Source organism: Amblyomma maculatum, chromosome 4 (genome assembly GCF_055883805.1).
Source record: "Amblyomma maculatum isolate TAMU_Amacu chromosome 4, ASM5588380v1, whole genome shotgun sequence".
NCBI classification, from domain to species: domain Eukaryota; kingdom Metazoa; phylum Arthropoda; class Arachnida; order Ixodida; family Ixodidae; genus Amblyomma; species Amblyomma maculatum.
In genome coordinates, this window is record NC_139347.1 from 79,489,177 (window position 1) to 79,505,374 (window position 16,198).

Below are 16,198 nucleotides of genomic sequence, written 5' to 3' on the forward strand. Positions count from 1 at the left end.
TCCTAAGCCCCTGTGCACTGTTTCACATCTTTATTATTAGGAAAGAGAACTGGAAAAATTTGTGGCCCTGCTCTTTGAAAATGAGGAAAAATAGAAGTTGTCATCTGTTGATAGGGTGCCTCATTCTAAACGTACAGAGACCTCCCCAAAAGCAGGACTTTATAAGCTATAAAAGACAAACAAAATACTGGTGTCACAATAAGTGGCCAATTTCACAAGTAAAATGTGTGTACTGTCATTGAGTCATTGGCGTAAACCCCTAAGGCTGGTTGGCTACGCCGCCGTTCACTTCAAAATTTCTTAAGGACATTGGAAGTTAAAATCGACTAGCAGGAAGGTTTTCGAGTCCAATTTTCTTGGTGATAAACGCATATTTTGCTGTCAAACAAGCACCAACATATCGAGAGAAAGCCAGAGAGTCGATATTTACTCAGAACAGTGATTGAAGCTTTCCTTAGTGTTCCTTTGAGCAAGTCTCATGGCAGGATTAGTGGTATGCTTTTTACAACACTGACATGAGATCTCACCAGGTCACGTTGAGGATATCTTTCTTGGTAATGGACAACAGCTCAGTAGTAAACCGTATTGAGTAGGTACTGGGTAAAATAGCTTGTCTTAGTGTCAAAGGGAAGCTGCATAAACTTGATCATTACTGACGGGTGAATAGCCATTCGGAGATTTGAGGCACTGTTCTTAAATCATGCACATTTTTTTCTGAAGAATGAAATGCAGGAAAGTCGCATGCACAGAGAAACCATTAGATTAGAGTCCATTACACTTGCGCTTAATTTCTCTAAAAGTGTGCTAACACATGTAATGAATTTTTGTCACAGAGTTGAAGCTGAATTTGGGCCCATTTGGAACACATTCTAGAAAGCTCTGACTACTCATTGTGATTTTTTTTATTGCCTAAGGCTCGATGTGACTAATCCCTGGCATTTCACTTGCATGCAATACAGCACATTTTTCTGTGATTCAGTTTTGCATGTAATTATATGTTATTCACACTAGAGTAGTAGCCCTTGATTTTTTTTTCCTTTGCACAAATGCATGTATCTAAGACTAAAGAGAGGCCACCAACTAGTTGGGGTGGCCTCACACCCCATGTATAAAAATGGGATGAGCACTAACTAACCAGACTAACCAGAGGTCCCCCCTCTCCTCCCTAACCCCTCCCTTCCTCTTGTGTGCCTGGCTGGTCCAGAGCCAGACAGGGCTAGCATGAGCCGTCCCGCTTTGGCAAGGCGGACTCCGCTGACGCAGCCGAAATCACCTTGCATGCACAAAACCGTGCACTTTAGTGCTCTCCCCTGCAGTTCGGCACAGCGACACCAAGGTCAGTGTGGGTCGTGTATTGTGCATACTGTGCTCACGACAAATGCTGCATGCGGAGCTCACTCTTAGTGGTTTTTAATTTTGTTTTGCATTTTGTGGGGAGATAGATTCACTCTCCATGCTCGCTTTGTTGTTTGTGATATGTGCAGCATGCTCTGATAATGGATTGCTTAAGGAGTTTCTTGGCACATGCACTCTATCTGCTTTGGTATTGTAGTGCTCATTAGATATGAGTGATTTTTGTTTTTGTTTTCTTTGTTTTCACACGTGCCAACGTGCATACGTAGGGTGTGAAAACACTCCTGTGTAAACGTGTGCCGCGCACATGCACGCATCCATGCACTCGTGTACGCACATGCAACAGGGGGCACCGAAACGTTTCGAGGCTAACTCTTTTTACTAGGAAGTGCTTTATTTGCATAGTCATACAGCGCTCCCAGCAACAGGGGGCAAGTTCAGATCATACAGGGGACTGCCTAGACTGTCCCGCATAAAACGCGAACAATAACAGTCTCATGCGCAGATTGGTCGTGTTCGCGTACTGAGCTTGTTGAGGGTCCTCCAGATCTCTCTTTGTATTCCAGTGGTGTTCTGGCACTCTCGAACTGAGCGTTCTACTCAAAACAGCTTGCACGCCTCATTGCAGGATCCCCATAAACTAGCGTACGAAACGTCTTTGTAGCTGATTTGCCCAGTTTCGTGCAGAATTTCATGTTTGCTTTGCATTCTGACATGCTCTTTGTGGTATTGTTGCGAATTCGCAATGCTCGTGACCTTCGCCTCGGCCGGACGCTGCCGTAGTCACCTCTTCAGCTTCTCCTTAAATAACTGTGGCCGCGGTCGCCCCTGCCTGGCGATCTCTACAGTATTAAATACTTGGCCAGGATAACACCTGCTTCTGATACACACAGGACGGTGTCTTTTGACACACTGACATATGAAAGTCTCTGCTTCCTGTGACAGTGCACATGGCCTTGTGCTGTCCCTTGTTGGGATTGCCTGTTACAAAACTTGTTTTGAATTTTTTCAGTGCACCTCGTATGTGCACAAACACACGTGACCAAATGTATTGTGATAAGGCTGTTGGACAATGATGGAGTGCATTTTGCTTTGTTTATATTTATTGTGATTTTTTCCTGCATTTGACCAAGAAAATAATGTGGAAGCTGCTGTTTGTCATGTCCTTTTACTGCTGTATACGAAAGACATTATATGAGAGGCGTTCAGCAAGCTTTGCCTCACTGAAGTGATGTAATTGAGACACTTTGGATGAAAAATTAGTCTTGCCATTTGGAAGATTGAGCACACCTACACTATAATAAAGGGACATGACATAATGACAAGAGGTTGACACCAACCATGTAGTCATGATAGCTTTCCTTCTTTCTTTCTTTTTTTTTGGGGGGGGAGGGGGAGTAGCCTCAAGATAATTTTATGCATCCGTGGAGGGTTTCAGGACACCTTGGATATGTGCTTAGTTAACATTGTTGGTGTAACTGGCGATACTAGTAGTCTGTTTCAAAAGAGTGGCTGTTTGCTCTCTCTCTCACTTTGAGCCTCACTCCATACTTTGCTTCACAAGGGCACAGGGAACTTCCTCCCTTTTGCTGCGCTAGTTGATGGAGCTTCAGGTGCTTTTGAGCTTGCCTTTCTAGCTGATGGAGCTTCAGGTGCTTTTGAGCTTGCCTTTCTAGCCAAGTTTCCAAATTAACTGATGCAGGGTATTGAAGCTATGTGGCATGCTTTTTGTCTTGAGGTGTAACGGGCGGCATTTCTGTAGTGCTGTTGGCACTGCCACAAATACTTATTGAACTTTCGAGCTTGCCTTTCTGGCCAAGTTTCCAAATTAACTGATGCAGGGTATTGAAGCTATGTGGCATGCTTTTTGTGTTGAGGTGTGACGGGCGGCATTTCTGTAGTGCTGTTGGCACTGCCACAAATACTTATTGAACTTTAAAACATTTATTTTTTTTTATTGCAATTTACTGTGCTTTAAAACTCGCAATTATGAGATTGCACAGCCTGTCTGTCTGTGGGAAGCAGATGGGATAGTACCACGCAGACCATTGTCATGATGTATGGCAGGTATGTGTGTGCTCTGAAGAGGAGTAAATTACTGTGGTGGCTACAGGTGGTCGCATATTGCGAATCGCCTCAGACAACCTCAATTAGCCCAGTGGCCTATACACCATCGCACAGCTGTGGCTTGCTGACCTTTGTTTTCTTTTTTAATGTTTCTTCTTGGCCGCTGACGCAAAGCTTCGCGGTAAATTGAATCCGGGCCCATTTATAGCCTTCCTAACGGAGCAAACACGGCGAGCTTGCGGGCATCGTCGCCGAGATCTCACGCCCTCTCATCTCACGGTTCTCTGGATAAGGATCCAGAGAGGTGCATCGCGGCGGTGTCCCCGATCGCGCGGCCGCCCGAAAATCGCGGCCCATTTGCATTAGGCGTGCGTTTCATATCAAGGGGTCTCGGTTCCGTATTTTCTTTTCTTCTTTTCCTTTTCAACGCCGTTCTCACCACGTACGTACTGTTGTTACGAGGTTCGCGAGGACCGTAACTAGAAAATTCACCCCTCCCCCTCCCCCTTTTCTAGTGTATCCTGCGACTATTCCCATCGCACGCCGAGGCAGCAGCTGCGAGGTTTAGCGTAATACCGTCGTCCAGCGCTCTCACGACAGCCGGCGCAGCGGGGCGCGCTGGCCCGTGTAATGACCGCAGCGTCTTTATGGGGAGCTCCCCATGTCCTGGTCGCGCTCGCTGACGTCCGCTTACGTGTGGAATCGACGCGAGACACCCTGAGAAAATGGGGCCGGCGCCGCAAAGGTGGCGTTGGTCGTAGCGCATTTCGCTGCGGTTGTCTGCTCACCTTGCCGGATAAATACAATGAAGCAAGTTGGAACTGTGTGCAAGTACAGTGTTTTTGAAGAGCTTTTTACTGTGGCTTATCGTTCTACCGAGCACTCCACGTATGTGCCTGCCCTGCATGTGTACCAGACGCCTGCGCATTGCCAAAGGCACCGTGGGCATCCATTTGAGGAGTACTCTCTCTTAAAGGGGTTATTTGTGATCGAGAGGTAGTTTTTGATGTTTACAGTCCGCAGCTGCATTCCAATTTATGATATCAACTTTTAAAGGATGAGTAGCAGTTTTCAAAAGTTCGAAGGTCACGTTTCGAACGCTTTGGGAGCTCGTTGCCGGAGTCTACCGCACACTGCTGTGAGCAATGAAACTCCATGAATGTTCGCTGTAGGGTTGTCGGAACGCTTATTGAAGTAATGTTGACGCCGTGTTCGATCGGGAAAAGGCTTGTACTTATAAACCTTACTGCTACAGGAGCCTCTTTTGGCCACGTAGCGGATGGCCGAGGGTGTATGCGTTTAGTGGTGAGAAACCGAGTATTAATGATTCGCTAATTCGGGACGAGGTCTTGGACCGTCAATCTTTAATTGCGCGAGCGCGCCGTCTGTCGCGTGCTATTTACGCATGAGTCCGCCGCGTACAAGCGCAAAACGCCGGCGGCGCTTAGCCATGGTAGCGGGCGGAGCGCCGCCTTCTCGTCGGGGGTCTGTAATGAGTGTGCAGCTTAATAAATGCCGCCCGCGGAGTCGTTGCGCGAGCATCTGACCCCCCTCCCCACTCCGCAGCTGGGGTTGTAAACGATCGTGGGACCATGCCAGCGGGGTGCGCGCTGTCGACAGACATTCGGTGCTGTACCGGAGAGGCTGGCGGCGCGTTCAAAGGGGCGCGAGTGCCCCACTTTCCTAACGAGCGGGGTCCGGTGGACTGGAAGAAGTGAGCCGAGGAGAGATATGCTGCAATCCGGTTTCAGAATTGGCGCCGCGTCGTCTCCTCAAATGTTCGGCAGATGGCGCCACTTGCCGGGACAGGCGCCGTTTCGCTGATACCGAAACTACAGAATTCTAGCCACTGTATCGAAACTTCGCTTCAGGAGTCCGCTATGGCGTAGCTATGGAGCACGCTATGGAGCCTACATGTTGTGCCGCGGGGGCCGCGGCTGTAGGCTGAAACGGCTGAAGCATGTGGCTGAAGCCTACTGAAGCTCCCTGCGGCTCAAACAACAGCTTAATTAAAGTGGCCAATTACGCCGATTTTTCGGCTTCCACGGATTTGGATGAAACTTTCGGGGCACGTTCTTCTTGGCCTTCTAATCATTTGCGCTAGATTTCGCTGTCGGGCGGCATTTTGTTGCTGCGCAAGTGAATCTTGATATCTATTAATTCTTGGCTCAATCGGAGCAACTTTTACGAAAACCTTGTGGGTGTGACTTCACAGTTTGCATGCTTGGCGATATTCGCACTGCGTTTCCTGAGTGGCCAAATTTCGAGCTTGCATGTGGCCGTTTTCAACAATAATGGCCAAGACTCGGTTACAGTCGTAAATTTGGCCGGGTCACCGCATGCATGATTGTTTTTGTGACAGTATTTATGACATATCGTATTCTGGTCTGCCATTATGTTGCAGTTTGGGCTTAACCTTGTTTGTTAAAGTTCATCTGTTTTTCTTACAATACCTCTGTGGGCATTTGGAAAAAAGTTCTGTGCTTGTGTGTGCTATAGAGGGACCTTTGAAAGAACGTGATCTGATTATCAACCCAACATTAAAAAGAAGGAATGAAACAACAACACGAAATTGCCTTTTGGAGAGACATTAAACTGAATACTAGTTCTAGCTAAGTAGAAAAAGTAGTGTCCCCCCCCCCCCCCCCCCCCCCCCCCCGATGCAAATGTGCCATATACTTGCAGAACACAGAATCCGAAGACCCCGAAAATTACATTAGTGCGCGAAAGACTGCAGCGATACTCCAGGAGGATTAACTGCGCCCGGCAAAGTCGTTTCGTTGCCAGCCACGAATTGTTTTCACGTCAGAGACCATTTCGATACCCGAAAGAGGAGGCAGACAGTGCGGAAAATATTACCAGGAAGCATTTCACGGTTCCCTTGCCACTGAGTCGGCCTTTTGAAACCACTATCGTGAATTTTCATAACTTCAGTTGCACGCTTGCTTGTTGTATCATACGTCGCTTTGGCACTCAGCTACCTTTGCCGCATGTCAGGAGCCGCGAATAATCTGCGGCTGCTTTGCGTGTTTTCTGTGCAGCCTTATGCGAGGATTACTTCCTGCCTCGCGCAGCCCTGTGTTCGCGCATCATTTTCTCGCATTCTCATCATCGGTCGGTGCCACGGCAGTCGTGGTCATTTTCACCGGTATACAGACGTTGCGCAACTAACGACGTTACATTTCCGGCCGCGATCGTAGCCTTCCTGCTCTAGGCGCATTAATTATTCGCCCAAGAGACGAAGGCGCTGGATCGCTTTCGGAACGGGCGCGTCGTCCGCGTGTCTCTGGCCTCGTGATCACAACATCCGAGAGGGACAAGTTTAGATTCTTATCGGCAGCAGCCCGTGTTCGAAGTGCCGCTTCGCATGGGACGTTTCGCGCTTCCGGTGGAGTTATTCTACAGATTTATGCTTGTGAGTGATGGAGGGGGAGCGTTGGGGGTCCGGGGAGGGCATCGCACGCGCTGCGCATGCGCGTGGTGTTATACGCGGGGCCACGCGCGCTGCCTGGGTCCTTTCTAAGGACATGCGACGCTTCACTGGCTCCGCTAATTGAGCGCGTATAACGCGACTGCGGCCGTGGACCGCCATTTAAATACCAAATGCTGCTCCGTTCGAGCACCAATGTCGGCGGCTCCGAGCTCGGGCCACCGCTTTTGTTTTCCCTCCCTCTTCGTCTCCGTTCGCGTCACGGACGCGGAGGTGTTTCGTTTCGCTGCTTGCTTTTTTCTCCGTGTTTTGCATTTCGACGTCACCTGCAGCAGCGGAGCAGTTCCGCGTCTGGCGGTCTAGAGTCGGGAAGTGCAGCGGCAACGCGTTTGGTGAACTAAGGCTGAGAGCTCGAAACGGTTAATGGGACACAGTTAACACATCAAGTTACTGCATCTCAGTAGAGAGAGAAAGAGAGAGTGAGTCTGGGGGATCCGCCTCGGTATGCTGAGACAGCAAAATGCGCAAAATACACAGCAAAATAGCCCCCCCCCCCCCCCCCCCCCCCTTCATGACAGTTGATCCAGGCTTCTGACGTCCTCACCTGCCGGCGATTTAACGTAGCCCCCGGGATTCGCGAGAGAAAGAAAATGGCGTCGACGCATGCATTTTACTTGCGGAAACGGCCGGGGTGGCGACGTTTTTTCCTCGGGTTTTTTCGATCTCTGTTTTCGGTGTCATTGGTTCCTTTTAAAATTAAAACGTGGTTCGTTAACGGCACATCCCACTAGGACTGGTGCCCCAATCACACTTACATTTAATGAAATAAATTCACCACCGCTTAACGATGGACGTCAGCTTCCGCTTGTCTCCACAGCGTCCCTTTATTTGAGCTAATTGGTGCAGCTTTGCTTCCCAATGTGCCCCACTCATTGCCCGACATTGCACAAGTGTTACTGAAGGAGGTGGAAGGAAGAAGACGCAGGACGTGAGAAAATAGGAGACACTCGCTGCCGCTGGATGCGTTGAGAGACCCTGATGTGATGCATAGTTGGTGTATCTTTTATTGTATGTAAATGTTTTTTTTTGCGCTCACTCCTGCTTGGAGTCGTGCGACTCTGCAGTATTGTTAATAAACGAAGAGACGAGCGTTGTGTGTTGGGAGAGCGGTTGCTCCATGCATATACGTACACGCGAGAATACAAGACGTTCATTGGACAATGCACACCTAGTAAATACTATGTAATAAGTATTATAAGGATAACGACAATGGTTGTGCAAATTTCTCAGATAAAGAAAAAGCACCGATGGTTTCGCGATGGACGCGGACCTCTGGCTAACGCGCTGTGGCACGGAAGAAGAAACCGTGCTCTTGTCTGCACGGAAGGGCTCTCGAGGCGTGTCCAGCGTGCAGCGGACTGTACTGTGGCTCCCTTGTTTTCACTCTTCGCGCGTGCTGTGGTGGATGCGCATTGCTGCGCACGGGGCCGGATGCGTGGGTCACTCGTAGCGCGCGGCCACCGGTGCGGAACCGGCGCCGCGCGGCGCTTTCCCACACTGCATGCTCGCCGGAGGAGGCCGCGGTTTTGCGCGCGCAGCGCGGTGTTTTGCATCGCATCGCTGTGAGGCGCGGTGTTATCGCTGGGTGCTATTTTTTTTTTTTTTTCGTGCCGCTGTCAAGTTTATTCGCGGTGTGCATATATGGTAGAATAATAGTTTCCCGACCTTGCGCTTCTAGATAAAATTTACTCCTTTGTGTTAGGTCTGTCATCTCTATTGACGGCAAGGGTATATTCGCCCCAAACTGTGACTGGTGATTTTACCCTGGGATTTTCCGAGCAGTGCATAACGCTTGGAATCTTGTCCCGCAGTCCGATGCAGGTACGACACGTGATCCGCACTTCTTATATGACTTATACCTCAGCTGCCGCATGAAACCGAGTGCGAAAGGGTTACGAATCTGCTTGTGCATTTCGGCCCCTCAAAGATGCGTGGGTATAGTCTAAAACTGGAAGTTCGTTTCCCCTCTTGCTGTAGCAAGGGATTCATTCATTCCATTAGGAGGGCAGAAAGGCCCTCACGGGTAGGATGTCACATGGGAGGTGAGTTCTGACGCTTTTCTTGATTCTTTTTTTTTGTCTTTCAATCGCGTGGTTGCGTTAAGGTCTTCATTTATGCTACGCACGAACTCTCATAATTCGTTGCAGCCGAGTGGAGCGCGCTTCGTGCTTTGCTGGTACGAAAAGCGGGAAAGGTTTTTAGCTAGGCGCAAGTTGCAAACAGTCTGAGCGCACGCGGTCCGTCGCTGTGAAAACGGCCTCGCCTCCGGCCTCCTCCGCATTTATTCGCTCGGGCGACGCACATCGGTGTCGCGTGCGGTCGGGTTGGGAAGACTGCATGCGCCCCTCCTCCATCGACTCGACGGCGCGGTGTCCCCTCATCAAGGACAGTGCGGGGAAATGGGGTTGGCGCGTCTGTCGAGAAGACGTGCTGCGCGTCGTTTTCCCAGCTGCCTTCTTCGTTTTCTCCGCGGCGCGCTTTTTCGTCCTTCGAACATCTCGCAGTGTAGAGAGATACGGTGTGTGCAGTCCGCCATATAAATTCGTGCGAAGAAACAAGATCGAGAAAAAAAAGAAATGAAGAAAACCGCGTCTCCGGATGTCGCTGCCTCCGAAAGCCGCTCCGATTGGAGCACTTGCTCGCATCCATTCTTGCCCCAGGTCACTCCACCTGCCTTTACCGAGAAGTCACCTCCTCGTCCTCCGCACCATCTTACTGTGGCCCCAGTCAGCTAAAAATAATTCCTCGCCCGCCGCTCCAGCCGGGCGCTTTCCATTTTCGTTAGTTTTTTTTTTTTTTTTTTTATTTCACTGCTTCGTTCTCACGTCACCTTCCGGTGGTCCGGGTGCGAGATTTCTAAGCCCCGTTCGCCCTGCAATACTTGCGGACATTTCGGACGCTCCTCTATACCGTACCCGGGTTAGAGCACAACCTGGGAAGGAAACGCTTACGAGGGTTGTTTTGGCTGTGATTTAAGTATTAATGGTTCGAAGTTACGGCCATCTCGTGGCTTCTTGTGATTCTACCTATACGTACAGCCATTAATACCTTCCTTCCCGCCTGCATAGACGACATAACGAACGTACTACCTATTTCGTTTAAACTTCGTCCCTCGATGGCAGTTGCCGTAATCGCGGGTCCTAGCTGCAACCAGCTTCTCAATGCTACTGTCTCATAAATTGTAACTATATAATATATACCGCCAGTTAATCGTTCCGCTCTTCCCCACCTAACCGCGCGGTTCTCTCATTGCCTGGGGTAAATGCTCATAATGAGCAAGAATAGTCATTACCCATTAACCTCTCCGCGCTGCGAGTTTCGCAGAGTCTGGCTGCCGTTGTCACGTGGAAACAAGGAAGTCTGATAATAGCGATCGCTACAACATAAAGCTTTGTACGTTATTTTAGCAGTGTCATTAGCAGTGCACTTCAAGCACGTTGTAACGCTGTCACTGTTTGGACCTCTCGATATATGGCGGAGCTTATACATTCCCCTCGTGCTTACTCCAAGACAGTGCAAACATGCCACTGGTTTATTTCGTCCGAGTTGTTCTTGAGAAACCTGCAAAAGGCTGCGGCTAATCAGTGACAGATTTGAAAGGAAAAAAAGGAAGAAAACAGTCCCATTCTTTTTTTTTCTACTGCACTGGTTTGGCTTTGGGCGGACAAAATAAGAAATGCGCACTGAGAAATGTAGCCAGTGAATTCAAGACTGATGTTGTCTTTCTTTTCATTGCCAACGCTAATACTATACAAATCTTTCTTAGCGGGGAAAAAAAAAAAAGAAAAAAGAAAACCGGCTTCGAACAATTCTTCTATTCTACCCCCCCCCCCCCCCCTCTCTCTCTCTCTTTCTGCTCCCTTCAGCATCATATGTGGTTTAATAGTGACGGCGTTCCCGATGCGTGTGCCGCGTATTGCAGCGGCTGAGAGATGACCTTTCTTTGTTTCGCTTTTCCCCAGAAACCTGTTAACGGGTGCATATAACCGCAAAAGAACCTTGTCGAAACGCCAGCAGCGATTCTGTGCTTAGCGAGTAGATTATTCCGTTCCGTCGAGGATCTTAATGCCCGCGAGCGTGTTTCTAGTCCTTTTTTTATTTTATTTCTCGGTTCTTTTTTCGTTTCTGGCCGCTTCCATCTCCGAGTTTGTGCAGGGCGCCGTAGTACAAACGAGTTAATGCGCCGCGCTACGAGGAAGCGCGCCTGATGGAGGCGGAGTAAGGAGGCCGTTGAACCTTGGAGGGGATTATAAGTCGGCGGCGATCAGTGTTTTCTTCTCTTCACAGGAGTTGCTCGGGGGCAGGCGCTCATTTGGCCTTCGCGTTATTCCCCGCACCTGTAACGAGCGAGCATAAGGAAGCACGGGGAAAGAAGAGTGATGGGGGTCGGGTTCATCGCTAAGGTGGCATTTAATTCGGCTGCCCCTTGCGCCCCGTTGCTTCTGGGGCTATTATATGTTGGTGTTCTGGGGAGAACCATAACACCGTTGTTTCGACCCGGTTTGGCCATGTCTCAACTGCCCTAGGGGGAAGGAGAGAGTAAACGTCTATCTTCAGGATACGGTTTGCTGGTAAATACGAAGTCGATTGACCTCCTTAATTGGTTCTTCCGGTTTATTCTACCTTTTTCCTCGTGGTTCCTTCAACATGACGCGCATGGAATGGGGGACATTAAATCGAACTCCTCATAATGCGAATAAAGTTTACAGACCCTTTTCACTGTATATTATCGAAATAAATTAGTGCTCTTTTTCGAAGATCTGCAGTTTTTACTGTCACCATCGCTTATATCCATAGTCCAGGAAACTTTAAGGTCGTGAACGACCACCCGAGTTTGCTTCCTTTATATTGTCCCGTCCTTTGAAAACAGAAAACAAGAAAAAAAAAAAACTCGTATTGTGCAAAATGAGTATTTTGATCTGTTCTAATATAATGTTCGAACCGCGGTCAAACGATCACGTTTAGTCATGCAAGGCAGGCGAAAAAAAAAAAAGCTCGGTTTTTGACATTTATATTATGAATTAATGTCATGTGAAAAAGTCGGAAGGCGATATGGTCTTGGACCCTTGGGCCATGAACGCTTGATTTCGACTCCGCTGGTTGAAGCAGTGTACTGCGGGGTCGCGAGCCCCATTAGCGCCGTGCGACAGCGTTCCTTGGCCACATTAGATTTTGCGTATCGGCACGTTATGTGAATGGCCACCCGAGGTGCCTGCGTGACCAGGGAGAAATTATATATAGCTCGTCGTACTCGGGCTCGAAGTGTGGGTTCGGGCAGGAAGCTGCGAGAGGTGGCAACTCCTGACGCAGTTACAGAGCCCTGACGAGGAACTTCCATTGAGCCTGCGGAGTTTCACAATCCGTTCTGTTCTGCATTATGTATCAACGCTCTGGTGTTTTGCCACTGATGCTGCCCATTGTTCTAGTTATGTACTAATACTGGAGCGCCGACCCGGTGGCTAAATTTCTAGGGCGCTCGACCACTGAGCCGGAAGACCTGGATTGAATCCCGGCTGCAGCGGTCGCGTTTCACTGGATGCGAGCCGCATGAGGCGCCTGTGTCCAGTGCGTTGTCATCGCACGTTAGAAAAGCCGCGTTGTTAGCAAATTTCCGCTGCCCTTCACTACAACGTTTCTCATTGTCCCGGATTTGGACGTCAAATTGCTACAAACCAGTACTACAGCCGCTTCTTATTGCGTAATTTTGTTAGTTTAGCCCATATCGGAAGTGTAGCTCTACGTGCACGTGCGGCGTTGGCGGCGTGCTTAATGAATATGCGTTGCTTGCTTTGCTTTCACACTTTTTTTGTGATGCGCCGTAATATATTGTATGGTCAGCCACGCATATAGCACAGCGTCTTGGAAGCAGCATATTGGAGGCCGATTGGTTCGAACTTTGACCCCGCGTGACAGGCCGTGTGGTGAGGTGAGGTCGTGCGGCGAGCGCTATATTCCGGTTTATACGCGAGTCGCAGCCTTTCGCTTCGGCTGCGCGTGCCGCATGCGTCTCTTGGTGGCTCGAGATGTGTTGTGGGGACGGGAAGTAGATATAATACGCGCCTTTTCGACGCGGCAGACCGAGGGGGGCCGCGTGCCAGATAGACCCGAGAACGGCTGTCGATTTGCTCCCCCGCCGCGTACTACAACACGCGTCCGTTGGCTGCGATCGGTTGACCCCAATTGGCCCCGTTTTTCGCAATGGCTGTCTGTTGGCAAGGGAAGGGAAGCGGGAGGCTCTCGACGTGTTCACTGCCTTCGCCAGGGTGCAGCAGCAGTGTGCCGCGCTCTGTGCTGACTTAAGATGGCCGCCGGTCAGCAACGCAGTAATAGTTCCTTCTTTTTCCACCATGCATATATTCCGGAGAGATTAGACTTAATTAAAAGAAGGCAGCGATGCGAAGCTATCGGAAAATTGACTAGATAGTATCGATAGTTTTTTTGAAACCATCTATAGTGTAAAAACTATCGATAGTACTGTTGTCGATAGTAGATTGGATAATAGAATCCATAATATTGCTATCGATAGTAATACTATCGGTAATTGCCAATAACTATACGTAGGGAACGTCTGCAGAACTCGATGACGCGTAGACTGCGAAAACGAGAAAGTCCTATAACTCATACCATCACCTCCATAGCACACACTCTGAAAGCCAAGTTTAGGCTGCAGTGAGTACAGAGTACACGAGGTTGATTTTATACAATCGATAGTACTATCTGAAGTGCTGTGGATAGTACTATGGAAAGTACTAATCGATAGCGCGCTATCGATTTTTTCTTTTTTTTACCACCGATAGTTCGATAGCGACCTTATTCGTAGTATGGATCTACTATCGATAGTTTTGCATCACTAGAGGGAAAGCAGAGGCTAGTGCAAGTGTAGTACGAAAGCCTGGTACCTTAGCCCCGTATTGGAATCGTTGCTTATTGTTTCCTTCTGTGTCTTCCGACACACTGCAGAAACTGCCGGCACTCACCCACTCACCATCACTTCCCTTAGCGTCGTCTTCAACTTATTCATCCCTGCATTTCCTCGTGTGGCCTAATTCCGGTGTCCACACTCGGCGCTTTTGCCATAGTCTGCTGGAAGCGGGAGGTCTCGTTGCCATTTGACCTTGATTGACGTTAATGTCGGTGGTCAAGTATTTGTGAGGTGAAATCATGCAAAACCTCTTGCCTCGTACATCAGCTCCGAAAGACGAACAGGCAAGACCAGAGCCGCGCAGCGCTTGTATAGCTTCCCGTTTCGTCCTTGCACGCTACCACTTCACGCGAATGTGCATTATGGCTCACAAATGTATCTTATTTTTTGTTTCATCATTGCCTTGTGCTCCTCAGAACCGCTCAGTGACTTCGCAATTTTCTCCCGATGGGCAAGAACCTTGATACAATGACGTTTCGGACTAATCGAGTAAGTGTTACTTGCAGTTAGGATTCTTCGCCTTCTGTAGTCGGTGGTTTCTGGTAACATCGTATTTAAACCTGTAGCCCTTGCCTTCAACATTATCTGCTGCGGGCTCATCTCGCGAAAGAGTCATTCATGAGATTTTGGTGGTGTATACACTGAACTGCTGATCACGAGGGCTTTTACAGTGGAACCGCCCCGCCGAAGTGGATTATTGGCTGGGTCTGCTGACCTATAGCGTGCGGGTTCGATCCCAGCCACGGCGGCCGCTTTTAGGTGAAGGCGGAAAGCAAGGCGCCCGTGTATGTGCGATGCCAGTGCAAGTGCAGATGGTCAAAACTTCCGAAGCCCTCCACTAGGGCTTCTCTCATAGTTTGAGCCGCTTTGGGACCTCATAAACCAAGCCTGTACACTCGAAGCACGACTGTGCTCGCGACTCACTTTATGCAGTGTTTATTTGTTTGTTTGTTTGTTTTGTTTGCTTGTTTGTTGTGATGCATATGCGCTGTCGCTTGTCGTACAAGCTGACCGGTTTAGCATATCGCAAGTGTATGCTACTGTATACCGTTTCCGGTGCCGTTAACCCCAAACCGAAACGCTCAGACGGAGAGGATGCAATTCGAGTGTTCAAGTCAGTGCATTCACTATTTGGAAGCCGGGCCTTCTGGCATAAATAAGCTGCATGTGTGTTTCTTCTTTTTATGCGTGCAGTGCCGGCTGATTGAAGTGTGTGTGTGTGTGTGTGTGTGTGTGTGTGTGTGTGTGTGTGTGTGTGTGTGTGTGTGTGTGTGTGTGTGTGTGTGTGTGTGTGTGTGTGTGTGTGTGTGTGTGTGTGTGTGTGTGTGTGTGTGTGTGTGTGTGTGTGTGTGTGTGTGTGTGTGTGTGTGTGTGAGAGAGAGAGAGAGAGAGAGAGAGAGAGAGAGAGAGAGAGAGGGGAACCTGCTAGAGGAACCTGAGAGAGAGAGAGAGGAGATTGGAAAGAACCTGCTATCTCCGTACATCGAAGCTGACCTATCGCGCTGGTATTCCGTCTCGCCACCCACGAAGCGAGGTACGCGTGACGCCGTCGTGGGCATACGAAAACGAGCGGGCGTAACGGCTGCGCAGCACGCGTGTTCAAGCTGTGGGAATCTCCCGATTCCCGCGAGCGAAGCTCGATACATGCGGATTCCGGCGGGACGTCCCATAGACGCGTTTTTTTGGTCGTTCCTCGTTGTGGCCGAGTCCCGCCCGTGTGGGACGCGGGACGCGGCGCTGCCGCGTATTGCGCTTGTGCAGCGGTGGTTGCCGATGTGCAGCGCGACCAGCTGCGCACGAATCGCGAGGTAATTCTGACGGGACTTCCTAAAGGCCCTTTCTCACTTGTTGCTTCCTATTATGTATACACACGTTGACCGACGTCGTATCCGTCCATGGGCTTGCGCTTCTCAGGGGTCATTCATTTGATTTTCATTGGCACCGCGCGTGCAACGCATCTCTGCATGAAGCTTGATGCGTGAATCAAATTTCGCTTGTGCCATGTCGCTCCCACTGGTATGCGGGACGCGATGCTGCTTTCATGAACGTTTGTGTCTGTTTGACTTCGCGATGCCATTTTTTCCACTCACTCACTGCGGCTGCTCAGTGTACACTGGGCACGTGTCGTATTGAATTTCTCCCCACGTCGTGGGAAGAATACAACTGCCGCTTCGGCGTAATGGCGCGCAGCGCGTCCTCGGTGAACGTGCGCGCTTCCTGCGCGGCCGTGCCCTGGACCTTTGCCAGCTTTTCCGTTGCCGTGAAACTTTCGTCCCGGGGCTTGATGAGCTCCAATTCTTCGCGCGCCTGCGTACCGCATACCATCTCCCCCGTCCTTTACTTTGGCCCTGCAAGGCATGACCTCT

The 16,198-nt window shown here is 49.6% G+C and overlaps 1 protein-coding gene across 2 annotated transcripts in view; it reads left to right on the forward strand.

Annotated features, from left to right (window-relative positions):
- Window positions 1-16,198, forward strand: part of LOC146191514 (uncharacterized) — a 107,618-nt gene that overhangs the window by 18,712 nt on the left and 72,708 nt on the right. The window contains exon 7 of one of the 2 annotated variants that reach the window (XM_084602022.1): window positions 1,205-1,336. The exons of the other annotated variant lie outside the window; for it this stretch is intronic. Within the exon in view, the coding sequence (XP_084458148.1) occupies window positions 1,205-1,336 (132 nt within the window). The remainder of the gene's footprint in view (window positions 1-1,204; window positions 1,337-16,198) is intronic. 2 annotated transcript variants of the gene reach the window in all.